Source organism: Podarcis pityusensis, assembly GCF_964106645.2.
Source record: "Podarcis pityusensis genome assembly, chromosome: 8".
In the NCBI taxonomy this organism is placed as follows: domain Eukaryota; kingdom Metazoa; phylum Chordata; class Lepidosauria; order Squamata; family Lacertidae; genus Podarcis; species Podarcis pityusensis.
This window is the reverse complement of record NC_138033.1, coordinates 39,447,558-39,463,796: the sequence shown is the minus strand read 5'-3', so window position 1 is coordinate 39,463,796 and position 16,239 is coordinate 39,447,558. Positions and strand designations below refer to the sequence as shown.

Here is a 16,239-nt window from a genome sequence, read left to right as displayed (position 1 = left end):
TGAAATCACTTTGCGACTCTGAGTATATTTCACTCTACAAAAGCATTGGAGAGGAAATGGGCAAGAGGGTCACAGTAATAACATTTTTTTAAAAAAGGTATTGGGCATAACAGATACAGGGCTAAATTATGTGTTGCCATAAAGAACTTGTATGGAGGGAGAGGTGTTTGTATGTGTAAAAAACCTCTAACACTTGTGTGGCTGAAATATAGCTGACGATACAAAAGGAGGATTCACATATTTTGCTCCGCCTACATTTTCCTTCTGGCTCTGCCCCCCACTGGCACACAAATCCCACCCTGGAAGGTTGCACATGAGGGAGAGTGGCCTTTGGGCTGAAAAACATCCCCCATCACTGGTGCATGCCACTTGGCACCTATAGACAATTGCTGCATCTGAAATAAACATGTTAAGAATATTACATGTATTGTTATGATCATGGTTTCTGGAGTGCCCTCTGTGCCCCACCCTCCAGATGCTAGATGGGTTACAACTAGGAAAACAGCCTCTCCTGTGGTGCTGCCCTGACTCCAATGACTGGATGCTGGTGTGCAGTTTGTTAAGTGTTAGGTATCAGGCTAGGGCTTTTATTTGCCCAGGCTTTTAAAGACCAGTAAAAATATATATAATGAAACTGCAGTTTTACAGTATTTCTACTTCTGGAGCAACTTCCCTTTTTATTTTATTTTAAGAATCCACTCTAACCTCTTGACTGTCATTTGTTTTAAAGTGATTTAAATAAGTTCCACTGAGTTCAGTGGGACTTGCTCTCAGATCAGTTGTGTTCAGTATCCCAGCACTGCACTGTTACTATCCCTTTGGCTCTAGATAACAAAATCTACAAAATGGTCTTCTATGCCTTTGGCACCAGGGGTGTGTCAAGGCTACTTTTTATCCAGTTCTTTTTCATTCTAGGCTGTGTCCGCGCCCCCCCCCCCAGCAACAGTTACTGTGTAGCTCCATTCATAAAAGTGCGTAAATGACTCGGCGGCGGCTGCTGCTGCTGCTGACTCATGCTTATGAGAGAGTTTCCTAGCCCTGCCCACAAGGCCCTGAGCCCCGCCTCCTCTGGACGGGAGACTTGCCTGTAATATATTTAAACTGCAGCTGGAGAAGGGAGGGCGGGTGAGAAGCAGTTTCTCGAAACAGCCGGCTGGTTCATTCTCCTCTGGCTAGAGGGACACCTGTGACTGACAGGCCTTCCTTGAGATCCAGCAGACTTTTTCCAAGGTAAGATGACACTAGAAGGATGCCAAAAAGGTTTGCTAAGTTGACTGCCAGTCCGCACTGTAAGAAATAAGTGATTTAAAAAGAGAAAGGCACCAGATAACCAAGAATTCACCCTCGTTCATGCTAGGGAATTTTTTTGGGGTATGAATCAGCCGATTAGAAGGGAAGCACTTCTCTTGACAAATGGGAGCAGAGATGTTTCTGCCTTTTAGAAAGCAGAAGGTGGTGTGGAACTGTGGGAAAATGCCAAGGGGACAGTCTCTCCACTGTATATTCAAAACTGAAGTGACCGGAATCAAAGGAGTGTCTGGCGGCATGTGACTTTGCATTCTTGGGACGCACCTGTCAGACTGGTATGGCTGGCAGAACTTTTTAACCCTCTCGCTTCAAAATAGCTGTGTGCAGGCGGAAAAATGCTTTTGTAAAAGGCTATTTGGGTCCTAATGAAATCACTGGTAGCAGAAATGCTATTGGTTACCTTTGCTGTAGGATTTCTAAGATACAGTTTCTTCAACTTGGAAGCATCTCCCTGACTCCAGTGGCCAAACATGGGTGAGCCTGGCATGGTTTGGCCAGAGGGAGGTCTCTCTGCTGAGTACGGTTATGTAATGTTATCACCACAGCGGCATATTGGTGCTGGCAGCGGGAATGTGGAATCTGCAGATCAGTTACAAAGAAGTGGAAAGATACCAGAGAGCAATTTCAAGGGATCAAAGGCCAATTTCACAACTCTGAAGTCATCCTGAATAATAAACTCAGGTTTATGTATTTAGCACACTTTTTCTCTGCTGGCAACTATGGCATGCCATAAAATGAGGACAGAAAGGGCAGTATTTCACATGCATTTTGCATTCAGACCGTGTTCTTAATGTACGGCAAGACTTGGCCCTCTTAAGATGTTTGCGGAGTGCTATATGCTACAGCTGGACAAAATATAGAATTCTTTGTTCTGTTCAAGGCCTTATTTTGTTACCTTTCAAATAATCTGATCTCTTTTCTTAAGCAGCTCACCTCTTGCTAAGCTTATCTTTCTTCCGTTAAGACCTAATGCCTCAGGAAACAAATTTCTTGAAGTTAGATGGCTGAATATGGCCTTTCTTCATTTCTCACAGTGCACTCAATCTAGTGTCTCTCTAGGGTCACTGTGGGAAATTAAAAGGGTGTCTAAACCCAGTTGCCCAGTGCTGTCTAGAGCTCTGTCAGTGCAGCTAGGTCCACAAGGACCCAGAAAACAGGACCCATTTAGTTCCACATTGCCTGTACTGATTGGTGGGGTTTCAGACTGGGGACATTCCCAGCCCTACCTCAAGATGCCAGACTTTGAGCATGGGACTGTCTGCATCCAAAACAAATGCTCTGTCACTGAGCTATGGTCCTTCCCCAGGGCTGAGCTCAGGCACTGCAGACCTTGACTCCATCTCTAGCTTGAGCCCACTGTCCTTCGCCAGAATACCCAGTGGGGATTGTAGATGTCCACCCCTTATCTTGCTCACTGTATAAGGAACATAGGCAGCTGACTTATATTGAGTCAGACCATTGATCTGTAGTGGCTCTCCAGAGTTTCAGGCAGGGCTTTTTCCTAGCCCTACCAAGAGATACCAGGGATTGAACCTGGGACCTTTTGCATGCAAAAGCTGCTGCTGTACCACTGAGCTATGAGTGCAGTCCTTCACTGAGGAACTCTGCTATTCCAAATGCTCCTCAATGCTCCCCTCTAATCCCCTTGCTTAACCTCTTTTACCTTGAAACCCTCATGGCCAAGCAATTGACTCATGGGAACCTGGTGTGTGACCTTGCAAAGTGGCAATAAGGCACTACATTGTCTGCTTGGGAACCTGCATGCCTCCAGCGATGAGAAATGAATATTCAGGAGCGAAAGGGCCAGGAGGGATAAGGCTGTTTGAGGTTAAGGTTGGCCTAGATAAGAGACCCTTCTTGAAGTGATATACACTCCTCCTCCCAGAGCAACTGCTGTTGACACAGGATTGAATTGTTGTCAAATTTGTTAGTGTGTGCTTCTGATTACAAGGTGACAAGCAGTTAGAAGCTAAGCCGTAGAGATAAGAGTGATGGGGCAACATGGCAGATTGCTGCGACCCTGTATTGTAGCATAATCTTACATAGGCAGCTGTCCTTGTGGGATGCATGTAGTTGATTAAGAACCTGAAGCATGGGTGGGGAACTGGTGGCCCTCTAGATGTTGCTGTGGACTACAACACCCCTAACCCTTGACCATTGGCTATGTTGGCCAGGCTGATGGCTGATGCGAGTTGGGGTCCAACAGCACCTGGAGAGAGACATTCCTTGTCCTTGACCTAAGATGAACCTTGCTGAATCAGGCAAAAAATGGGGGAGGACTGTAACTTAGTGGTAGAACATGTGCTTGCATGCTAAGGGCTCAGGTTCAATTTCTGGCACCTCCCAGTATGGCTGGCAAAGACCGCTGCCTGAGATCCTGGAGAGCTATTGCCAGGGATGAGGAACCCGTGGACCTCCAGATGTTATTGGACTCCAACTCCCAGCAGCCCCAATGGTTAGGGATGATAGTAGTCCCAACATCTGGAGAGGAACAGATGCTCCTAGCCCTGTTGTGGACAATACTGAGCTTGGTGGACCAATAATCCAACTTGACTTCCAAAAGAAGCTAGACAGATGTCCCTGGAAAGTTGACACGCTCAGTATGAAGGCAACAGAGCCCTGCTTGCCTCCAGCTTCTAGAATCTGAAATGCAGAGAACGGCAGCTTCTGAATATGGCATATCTGTTGTGGTTGACAGCCACTGATCAGTACCACCTCCATGCATTTATTTAATTTCTCTTTTTTTTAAGTCATCCTAGCCAGTGGCCTTTGCATCTTGTGGCAGTAAGTTCCACTAGTGAATTAGTGGGGAAAGCACTGTCCTTTGTCTTCCCCAAACTCAGTTCGCTCAATGAGTTTTATTGATCTCTGCTATTATTTTGTGTGTGTGTGTGTGTGTGTGTGTGTGTGTGTGTGTAAACTTTCAATTGTATGGTTCCGGCAGAAAGCCTTAGGTCTGTGACTAAATCTGCCAATTAAGTTACATGTGACTAACCATAATCATTCTAACATAATGGATTAATATATTTCACCTGTCCCTTTTATGAAGATGAGTCAGACAAGGAAAGCACCCCAAAGAGAACATAGAAAGTGAATCACAGCTACAATATGCCTTCTGTGTATGTTCAGTCACAGTTCATACCACTCTAAATTATTTGTTCTTCATCTCTTACACAGACTGAGGAAAAGGAACTAATCTTTATATGTAATGAAATATATGGATTTGAGCACAACAAACTGAGAATCTTTGGGATATTTTCCTTACCCCAGACTCCTAAGGCTAAATTGGATGTGACCAGTGATTAAGATCTCTTGTGGTTTGTTTGGGTTTTTATTAGAGAGAGAGAGAGAGAGAGAGAGAAGAGAAAAGAAAAGGAAACCCCCTTGTGGCTGTTTTAAAGACTGAGGAAGTGGCTTCCTTTGCCCTTATCAAAATCACCTTCTCCTCCTCCAAATTAGCTGGTAGGTCTCAGGATAGGACAGGCAGGCAAGGAAGGGCTAAGATTGGGAAAAGGGCAATGAAGGAAAGGGCTGAACCTATTCTCCCAGCACTACTTCCCCAGTCTTCAAAGAAGCTATAGGAAACCAATGTGAAAGGTCCTAATTGAAGATCTCCTGTAGGCCTATTCAACCCTTCACATGCACACACTCACAAAACTGTGTGGTGTTGGCCCCCTGTCACTTCCTTGTTGCCCATCCCCAGAACCCACCACGTTGGGGGCTGAAGCATGTAATTAGGAGCCTCCTCTGCTTTTGCTGATATTTAAAACTTTGAACACCTTGGGACCATTTTACTTGATGAATGATGGTGATGGTTTTGATTTATTCCCCGCCCTTCTGCCTGAGGTGCCAGGGCAAGTCATAACAATTTGAAACCCGCCATTAAAAACAGTTTAAAATGAGTTACAGTCAAAAGAATAGGGCAGGTCCTAAAAATATAATTTCTCAGGGGCCAAAGGCCAGGGTAAAGAGGTGGGTCTTCATCATATGATGGAGACTGTACAGTGAAGGTGCCCAGCTCATCTGTGGGGAGGGATTTCCACAACTTAGAGGCTGCCGCAGAGAAAGCCCTCTCCAGGCCTCCAAACCCACCCTGAACTTCTGAGGAAGGTGGAACTACCAAGAGCTCCCCAAGAGGTTCTGCGGGGATTTCCATATGTGCCCACTTGACTGCTTCGATCTGCAGTACTCCCACTTCTCCAAATGTGTCTTAATGCACATTCTGCCCTCGCAATGAATTTTTAACATGACAGTATCTATGCTCTGGCATGAGCTGCCTATTGATGCCAGACAGTCGCTTTCATCGCCCACTAAAAACTTTTTTGTCTAGGCAAGTCTATCCAGACATGATTTCGAAATTATGTATTCATGACTGCCGATTTTATCTACATTCGGAAATCTTTCTGTTATGTCTACCTGTTTTTAATGTTGCTTGATTTTATCAGCATTCTCTTATGAATATTTTTAATTAGTTTATAAAATAATACAGAGCATTTTTACTTAGAGGGTTCCCCCCCCCCAATTAAGCAATATATACATCTTGTTAAAGAAAAAAAAGAAAAAAATGCATGCTTCATAAAAAGAGCTTGCTGGATCCAGCCAATGGCCCATCTAATTCAGCATCCTGTTCTCACAGTGGCCAAACAGATGCCTATGGACTCCAGCATAAGAGCACTGTCTACTCCTGTTGTTTCCAGCAACTGGTATTCCAGTGTGATCTAGAACCTGGTTAATCAGGGTTCTAGTTTGTGAGTGTGGAAAGCCTACTTGAGTATGGCATGCTTTCATCTGCAGACTTTCAGTAGCTCATCCCCAGACTTCCCCTCATCTTGTGAAGCGCACAGTGCCTCAACAGGGCTTGTGTCACACACCTAGTTTAGAACTTGGCTTCATACAATTTTAAAGCAGTGGCTGTATTTTTCAGCCTGGTAGCCCTGAAGGACCCCACATTCTGCCTCCAGGTTACAGTAATGCAATGACTTTGAGGAGCCACATGCCAAGCCCAGGGCTACTTGCCAAACTTATGGGGAAATGTTATTGGAAAGTTGTCAAAGTTCTTTCTCTCCTCGATGAGCACAGCAGAAGTGCCTGATTCAATGAGATGTGCTCTGGTGACTAAGAACCTCCAAAAAGAAGAGTTATTTCAAGAATTTCTCCCCCAGCTCACCCACTCCCCTCTCCATTCTTGATGCTTTGAAGATTCTTGGTTTTCAATAACTCTGGAAAAGCAAAGAGAAGAAAACCAGGAGAACCTATAGCTTGAATTTGGTTGCATTACTACCTTTGGGTTGACTTGAACATTGCTTGTGGTTGGAAGAATGACCTGCTTCTTGGCTGGTGGTGATGGTGGTAGTTCCTCATAGAAGTGATATTGGGCATCATATACGCTCTAATTTCCCATGCAAATAGGAGACCTTGCTAGCTTCTCCCCACCCCATGCCACCCCCAGTGTTGCTGTCCTTGTTGTACAGTGTCTGCACTGTAGACCCTACTCTACTCATGTCAGTGTGTAGATGAGGATTCTAAATTGCTCAGGATTCTCAGCGGTTCTTCAGAAGTTCTTCCTCTGACAATGAGGAACTGCAGGTTGCAGAAAGCTGGGGTGTCACAGGCCTCCTAAAAAGCACTTGAATCTCACCTTTCGGAGTGGGGAGAAAGACAGAGCTTTGCACCCAAGATGCAAATTCAAAAAGTGGAGTGGTCATAGCATGCAGAATTCTTCCATTTTAAATTTGGTTGCTGATGGTACTTCTTTCTGCTCTTACATGCACATAAGTAGTTTTCCACCATTATCAGGGTGGTGGGAGAGGACAATGTTCTGGTGATAACAAATATTTGCTTGGCTTTATTGTTGCAGACTGACTTGGAGGTCCTCGAACTTTGCTGGCGGAGAGTGAGTGAGCGCCCAACCATGTTGCATGCACATCTGGAGCAGAGCAGTGCCAAGCCTCTTCCTGTAGTGATCATAGGTAAATATACACTCTAGGGAGTAATCTACATTGGCCAGGGCTCGTTATCTCGCCAGGCCACCATGTGCTCAGCAGCCTCAAGCTGCTGTTCCAAGAGCTATAATTAAAGCAAGAAGTGTCCTGGTATCCCCCCTCCCTTTTTGCTGCCAACACAAGCTTGCTTACTGGAAACAAATGGGGTTGCAGTTCTTTGCATGCAACAGGAATTTGTTGGGACACTTTTTCCCCCCTACAGGGGCACAGATTGTGGGAAACAGAAGAGTTATATAAAAATGCAAAGGTTTTACCCCCAAAGAGAAATGTCAACAACATCCACATTAGGACAATCCTTTTATTAAGCAAACCAAAATGTTATGAAAGCGCATGCAGAGTTTTGAGATCTCCAGATCCCTTGATCACAATAAGGGGATGGGAATTGGCTGATACTGGAGCCACAGAGGAAATCTGCATTTAGGCAACAGCCTTAAGACTGAATGTTAGAGGAGAGAGTGGAGGCATTCAGATGAGGCTTTGCTGAGTGCTTTGAGGTCTCATGAGGGACTGCTGGCAAGGAGAGGCAAATAATAGTTGATCCTCCATATTTTTGGAAATATAAAATCCAGATGTCTCCATTGTTAGGCACAGGAGTGGGGAAGAAATTCGGGTTGGTTCCATTTTAATGTGAGCCCACCTAATTTTCACTTCCCAGAACTATATGTGAAGCAAAACACAGCTGTCCTTTGAAATTCACACTTCTCCAAATTTTGCAATACAGCTCTCCAATTTACATACATTTTATGCACAAAAATGTGTATATGAGGGGGAAGTCTGACAAAAATGAATATATTTCTGAAGATGGTATGAAAATTGTATTATAATTGGCAAAACTGATTGCAATAAAGAGGAAAATTATGTGCAAAAGAATGCACATTAGGAGAAATGCACACTAAAATGCTGCCAAGTATTTTGTGAGGACCTAAAAAATATATATATGCTGGTGTGGAAATGTGACAACTGAATTTAAGATTGGAAAACAGCAACTGAGAGAAACAGAAATTGACAGTTTTGTCCATCCCTATGAAAGACAAAGGTTCCTCAGTAGCGACAGAGAAATTAGGTGGATTTTATATTAAGGAAGCATTATGTAGGAAAACTGTTTGCTGCTCATTAGTGCTACAATTACTAAGATGGGGGTGGGTGGTCTGACTTGGTCTAAGCTTCCCTTATTCCACCTCTGTTGCTCAAAAACCTCACCACCCATCTCATCTTAATTGTGTGAGCAAGCGCACGAGTAGCCAAGGTAGTGTCCTCCAGATGTTTGGGGCAACAGCTGCCACCATCCTCAGTCAAAATGGCCAATAGTCATAGATTATGGGAGTTGTAGTCCCTAACATATGAAGGGCACCACACTGCTGCCCTGAGCCAGGTTGTAAATATTCTTTCCCCTGCACAGAAGGCAGAGAGGGAACTTTTGAGTATTTCTGCCCACTGGTTCTTGACTGCAGCCTAATTGCCTGCCTGCCTGCCTGCCTCCCCTCCTTTCCTTTTCTCCCTCTCCCCTTTTCAGCAGTTTAAAAAGCTTGCCAGCCCTTATCTGTGAGCATCTAGCTGCTGGCTGTTCAGAGGTTTGTTTGTTTTTGTTTTGCAAAGAGGAGCCTTACATAACCTGTGCTATGCAGGCTCAACTTCAGATGAGAAGCAGGCACTTACAGTAAATGCAGTGGATTTTGGCCATCAACTTTACTGGACCAAATTGGCCATAAATGTTCTTTGCAGCCAGTGTGGGCTCAGAAGTTTCAGCTGGTCACCTGAGCACCCCACGGGCTTTGGATAGCATGGGGGTGGATGGCGTCCCTGCGAATATTAAGTGTCCATGCCTGAGACCTTCTTTGGTTGATGCTAAGCAGGGAGGGGAGAGGGAGCACTTTAAATATAGCTCCTTGAGAAATCTCTCCTCCCAGCTGGCTTTTACAATGTGGTGACTGTGCCAAATAGCATAGGGATACTAATGCTCTGATAGGTTGCTGTGTCACCCTAACAAACTTTCTTGCATTATGCAGCTGTTGGTTTGGACACATTCTAGTGAGGAACTGAGCTTCGAAAAGTGGCAGATGGTTAGGCAAAGGCCCTGTAAAATATTAATCCAACTCAGAAGGAGGCTGGGAGACTGAACCCTGTGGAAACTCTGCCTGAAATAGTTATTGGTTTCCAAGGCTGGCTGAAGATGTTGTTACTTTTGTTCTAAATTCATTAGGTGCCCAACAGCTGTTGCTCCTTAGGCGCCGTGGAGGAAAAAATTAAAAGCAGGATAAAAATGGCAGAACCTGACAATGTGCAGCATGAAGGCAGTGTTGAACGAATGCAAAAATGAAGCTTGAAAACATCACAAGCAGCAAAACCAATTTTAAAATGCTGGCGACTAAAAACACATTTTTTAAAAAAACACAGCATAAATTATATTTGGTTTTCAGCACCAGCCTTAGCCTTTCAAAGATTTTGCAGTAGCAAACATTTGACAGCAGATTACAGAGTGTGAGAATTGTTGGGATGTAAACTTCAATTGGAGTGTACTTTATGACTTATGTAGATTTACGAAAGTGGCTATCTTAGGAACATATGAGACTTAATCTGTTGGACAAAAAACACAGTTGTCAAACAGTAGATAACCAGCTAGCAGGAATGCTTGCTGGGTGGGGTGGAGCTGCCATCGCAATTTCCCATCAGGTGGACTGCTTCTTGCACCTCCATGTCATCTTACCCCTTCCTCTTCCAGTAAGCAACAGCAACCCTTCTGTAGGAAAGCTGGTGTTGCGGCACAATGCTACCTGCCAAACCACGTTGGATAACAGGGGCTGGCAGGTGGCAAACTATGTGGGATCAATTTCTGGAACCCTGTGACATAGAGGGAGAACATTTGATGCTTTGCCTCCAGCAGCAGAATGTCTTGGGCCTGCTTGATGAGCTGAAGAACCTTCCCAAGACCTGGGAACTGAGCCTCCATCTCTGGATAAAAAACTGTGCCTTATGGAGCCATCTAATTTCTCTTTCAGGAAATGGCCCTTCGGGGATCTGCTTATCCTACCTACTGTCTGGTAACATTCCCTATGTCCGAAGGAACCCTGTTCATCCGAATCCCATTCTGCAAAGGAAACTGGAAGAGACACCTGAGGTTTCCATCTTAGACCAGGTTGGTACAGCTCTCAGCACCCTTGGTTCATCCTTCAACAGAGAGGGAATTTGGGCTCTAAAATGATTCTCTATTTTAGAGCAAGTGAAGCATGATCTTGGCCCTGTTAAGGGCAGCTTTGTATATTAAAGCAATTGCCTGGTAGGCACCAATGAGGCACCCACCTCCCCTTTGTCAGGTGTGAGATGACTAAAGACACAGCTGGGCCAAAGCGAGGGTTGTAGGCACCATCAATCAGCTTATTGGTGGCACCAGTACTTTGTGAGATAGTCCTTTGCAAGAAGCAGCCATTGGCTAATTGCCGGGGTACGTGGTGCTTATGTAAGCCCTGACAATTGTCTGATCACCCACATGGCAAAAATGGCTTGTCTCATGCCATTGTTCTGTCAAGTGATGGAAAAGTGGATGGGGTGGCCCACCTGTCAGACGTGGCCTATGAGGTATTTATGTGTGAAGGAGATAAGGACTTCCATTCCTTATCCTTGCATTAAATAGTGCGTCCAGGGTATAAGGAGTGCCACTTAGAATAAACAGGAAAGGGATTGTACATTCATCTAGCATTCATTCATTCATGGCCCACTTTTTTCTCCAAGGAGCTCCAGGTGGTACACATGGTTCTCCCCCTCATCATTTAACCCCTGCAACAACCCTGTGAGGTACTCAGGCTGAAAGGCAATGACTGGCCCAAGGTCACTCAGTGAGCTTCATGCTGAGTGGGGATTTGAACCCTGGTCTCCCAGGTCCTAGTCTGACACTCTAACCACTATGCCACACTGGCTCTCCCGATGACTGCCCACAACTAAGCCTTCTGAATCCAGAATTTGTGATGATTAGAAGATTGGTGTTCATCAAGAGTTCTCTCTTTCCCTCCAGGATATTGAGTACCTATCTGAAGGTCTGGAAGGGCGATCCTCCAGCCCAGTTGCTCTCCTTTTTGATGCCCTGATGCGTCCAGATACTGATTTTGGTGGGACTGCAGATTCGGTCCTTGCTTGGTCACATCAACCTGACAGAGCCATTCCTCATCTGGTTCTTGGCAAAAACCTTCCTGGAGGAGCCTGGCATGTAAGTGCAATTCTATATATTGGATCCTTTAAAACAGTGGCAACAGTTTGTTGACCCATCTTAGAAGTGGTTGGTCCCTTAAGGCTCAACCCAAGCTGATCTTTTCATCCATGAGGGATGACCCATCACAGGAGTCGAAAATCTTTTACAACCCAAGGGCCACATTACCTTGTAGAGAACCTTCCAGGGACCACATGTCTGTAGGGTGTGGGACCACAGGCATAAGTGGGCAGTGGGCATGGATCTTACCTTTGAATGATAGGGTAATTTTCAGCCACACAAAGTCAGAGAGCTATACCCACAGCTCTCTATCCCCAGCAAGCAAGTGACATTACCACACTTTCAGGACCTGTTCCACCCAGGCAAGAATCCCAAGAGCCTGAGGGGGTGTATTTGGCCCCTGAGTTTGAGGTTCACCATCCCTGGCCTATTGCAATCTGCAAGATGGCTAGACTTTTCCTGTTCAGGGTTGAAATATGTCAACTAACTATGGAGTTATGGGATGTGCTTGAACTGCAATTTATCTGAACAAGTTCTGAGCTGTTTATATGTATTCCTGCTCTATCAGTGAACTCCAGCAGGAAGAAATAATGGTTGCAAGCATGTGCTGGATTTGCTAGACGTAAGCCAATTTAGTCCCTGTGGCAGGTTTCTCGATGTTTTGGACCACAATTCCCATCAGCCCAGGCCAACACAGCCATGTGGGTTAGGATTGATGGTAGTTGAAGTCCAAACATGTGGTGGACACTCTGTTGATGAAGGCTACTCTGTTGGCTTGTCATAAATATGCAGAGCCAAAGAAGATTGAACATTCCACTTAATCTCTTGCAACACCCACATTTATTTTTAGAATAGGCAAACGAATTAAAGGGGTGGCCAGAGACCCCATGAGACTTGCTACACTGCAGTGCAGTTTTCATCCACCTCCAGCCACAATTCATTGATTTATGTGATATCTTCATTCTTTTTTTAGTCTATCGAGGGATCCATGTTCACACTGAGCCAGGGAGACTGGATGGGGCTTCCTGACCTGCAGTTCAAAGACTGGTTGAGTAAGAAGAAAAGGTACGCTTGCTCTTGGATGAAAATAATCAAATGAGAAGCTTTCCTTATTATTTCTTGCATTTATATCTCAACTTTCCTCCAAGGTGCTCATAGTTCTCCCTCCCCCATTTTATGACAGCCCTGTGAGGTAGGCTAAGCTGAGAGACTGGCCCAGGCTGACCTAGTGAGCTTCTTGGCTGAGTGGGGATTTGAACTCTGATCTCCCAGATGCTAGTCCCACAGTCTAACCATTGCCTCACAGTGGCTCTGTACTTAGTAGGCCCAGTAGATCCAAGGCATCATGTTACCTGTCCTATTATGACCATCCATGATCAAAGAAACCTCTTGACTGCACAAAAGCAAATAAATGCATGTAAAAAAGTCCTTCTTGTTGCAGTCTAGTCACTGTGAAGGAATTTTTTCAAATGCCTTATTTGGGATGTCTTGCGGGAGGCACTATTCGGCTGGTATGGGGAGGAAAGGTGGCTTTGCCTCTGCCTAGCGTTTTGCTTGTAATCCACCCAAAGCCCTCTGGGTAAAACTGATTAACTGTAAAAGGGATGTTCCACCTCAGTTCTGCAGGTGCGGACTGAGTCAACAAGCAGTCAGTTGAGTGTACAAGCCCAAACACAAAAGATAAGTAGAACAAAGATGCAAAAGGAACTACTGTAACCTTGAATACAATCCACAGAATTTGATAACTGGGCGTTCTTTTCTGTGGGCTGTAGTTATTATGAATTCTTTTCTGTGAGCTGTAGTTATTATGAATTGGGCACCTTGCAGTGAACTCCACTGAAGCTGGCTGTATTTTGAAGTAGAAGCTTAGGCAGCTGACTTATACCAAGTCAGAGCATAGGTGCCCCTAGTTCAATGCTGCCTGAACCAGTGTTCTTCAGCCTTGGTACCCAAATGTTGCCCCATCATCCCTGGTTGTTGGCTAAGGGTCATAGACCAGCATGCTCCAGCCTTGAGGCTCAAGACATTGTTGGACTACAATCCCCATAATCCCCAGCCAGCATGGTCACTGATCAGGGATGATGTGAGTTATAGTCCAGTGATAATTGATGATCCAATGTGGAAGGTAGGCTGTTTTAAAAGTTAAAATGTGTACAGTACCTTGAATTTGCCTCAATGACACCTTGCTGAGCAATGCAAGGTGGTGAAGATTAGCCTGAATAAGTTGCCATAGGAAATGTGTTCCTTGATCATATGTCTGTACTGATAGTCATATTCTTGTTACAGGGGCTTCAGAAATAACAGGGCGACTGCAGGAGACATAGTCCAGTATTATCAGTACTATGTGGCAAAGAAAGGGTTAAAGAAAAACTTTCTCTGTGGAACTCTCGTGACGTCTGTAAAGAAACTGAGTGTGGATGTAGACTCCTGCTACAACAGTCAAAATCCACAAACCAACCCCCAGGTAGACAGTGGGAGCCTCTTCCAGGTTGACGGGTTTCTCACGACGGTCAGTGGTACGCAGCCCTTCTCTGTGTATGCGGAAAATGTGGTTTTGGCCACAGGGACATACGACAGCCCATCCCACTTAGGGGTGAAAGGGGAGCACCTTCCATTTGTCCACCACACGCTCTCCGCCCTTGAAGAAGCTGTAAAGAACAAGGAGATTGGCATGATGTCCGACCCGATCCTGATTGTTGGCGCTGGGCTCACTGCGGCAGACGCCATCCTCTTTGCTCACCATTGCAACATCCCAGTGATTCATGCCTTCCGCAGAAAGGTCAATGACCCAGCCCTCATCTTCAACCAGCTCCCTAAGACAATGTATCCCGAGTACCACAAAGTCCACCAGATGATGAAAGAGCAGGCCATCCCTTACCCGGGGCCATATGAATGCTATGTCAGCCTTCCTGAGCACCACATCGTCACCTTCACAGAGGACAGGAAATGCATCTTTTGCGATAAGAGTGGCCTCCAGAAAATACACAACATCTCCATGGCTTTTGTCCTCATCGGCTCCAACCCTAACCTAACCTACCTGCCCAACAACGGTGTGGACTTGGCGGTGGACTGTGAGCAGCCGGTCAGCTCCAAGAGGAACCCCATCGATGTTGATCCCTTTACCTACGAGTCTGTCCACGAGAAGGGACTCTATGCCATGGGACCATTAGCTGGGGACAATTTTGTGCGGTTTGTGCAAGGTGGTGCTTTGGCGGTGGCCAGCTCTCTGCTGAAGAAGGCCAACCCCAACCCCCCATAACACTTGCGGACATTCCCCTTAGAGAAAGACCCACAGCAGCCTTTGAGAAGAGGGGAACTGAACACATGCAAGTCTACCAGATATAAAGTCTCTCCATTGTAGCATTTGGTAGGTCTGCTCTGAAAGGCCAGGTCGCAGATTCAAGACAATGTGCTTGCGGGACGTGCTGCCACATGCCCAACTTTTTCTCCCTGTTTTACAAGTTGGGGAGGCAGCTCTATGCAGGCTTTGGCACACAAGAAGTGGAAAGGAAAGTGGAAAGAACAGCTGCTGGTTTCTGGATACTCAGAGTGAAATTGGCAACAGGGTCTCCTTCGAATGTAGATCAGTGTTCACATTTATTATGTAGATTTCTCTAATCTTCACTGTCCCATAAAAAAATACCATTCTGAACAGCTGTGAAATAGAAAGCATCACTCAAAAAGAGTGCGTGACTTGGATCCAAAGTTGCACAAAGCTGTAAACTTAATTTTTATTTTTTTTTAAAGCCAGGCAGTGCCCACAGGTCTCAAACCGTTGGAAGCGATTAGGGGATCTAAGCAATGCTTTGATCGATGGAATCGCTGGGCTGAGCTGGCTCCTTTATTTTATTTTTTTGATACACTAATGGTGCCAAGTGGGTTTTTCTTGAGCCCATTTGGCAGTAGCCCCTTATTCCCCCAAAGTCCCACAAACATTGGGGGGATCCTCTAGAGTACATTTTCAGGAGCGTAAGAAGGTTCTGCAGCTAATTGGCAAGTTCCTAAAGTAGCTCTAAGGACATAACCTGCTTTTGTGGGTATTCTAAGGGCATCCTGATGTTGAATGTTGTGTTGTAGCCCAGCCTTCTCCAACCTGGTTCTTTCCAGATGTTTTGGACTGCAACTCCCATTAGCCAAAGCAGCACAGCCATGCTGTCTGGGGCTGATGGGAGCTGTAGTCCAAAATACCAGACTCCTTGGCAAAGGCTTCTGTACCTGCCGCCCACTGCTCTCCTGCTCTCCTTTAGAGGTGTGGATTTTGAGTAGTCTAGCTAAGCAATCATGGATGCAACAGCTGAAATCTCAGGAAATCCTTCAATACCCCCTTGTTGACTTTAGGTCTACATGCTGAATTTTATAAACTTAAATTTTGCTGGTTTATAAGCAAAAGGTTTTTCAAAAAGATTTTAAAAGATTATATATATATATAGTATTTTTTGTATACTGTTTTTAAATAAAAATATTTTGGCATTTTACAAATGTGTAGTCTCTCCACCCTTAAGCAAAGTTATTGCCCCAAATGTGTTCTGTTTAATGGGGATGTATGTGGATTATTCATTGCCAAGGTCAGTGCCTAGCTGGGACACAGAGTACCCAGTTAGCAACATTTTCAACCAGGGAAAGCCAGCAGTAATTTCTGTTCTGATGCACTTGGGTGGCTTAAATAAGTATCTAGGGCTCACATCTCTTTTTATCAGGTAAGATCTGCAGAGCAAACTATTTGTGCCTAAG

General features: G+C 45.1%; 1 protein-coding gene across 1 annotated transcript; it reads left to right on the top strand.

The window, feature by feature from the left end:
* The first annotated feature begins 1,072 nt into the window (after positions 1 to 1,072).
* OSGIN1 (oxidative stress induced growth inhibitor 1) lies at positions 1,073 to 15,987 on the top strand. The gene is made up of 6 exons (XM_081015866.1): positions 1,073 to 1,230; positions 7,166 to 7,277; positions 10,307 to 10,443; positions 11,317 to 11,508; positions 12,482 to 12,573; positions 13,795 to 15,987. Exons 2-6 carry the CDS (start codon positions 7,220 to 7,222, stop codon positions 14,765 to 14,767), a joined length of 1,452 nt encoding a protein of 483 aa, XP_080871992.1. The 5' UTR covers positions 1,073 to 1,230; positions 7,166 to 7,219; the 3' UTR covers positions 14,768 to 15,987.
* Positions 15,988 to 16,239: the final 252 nt, after the last annotated feature.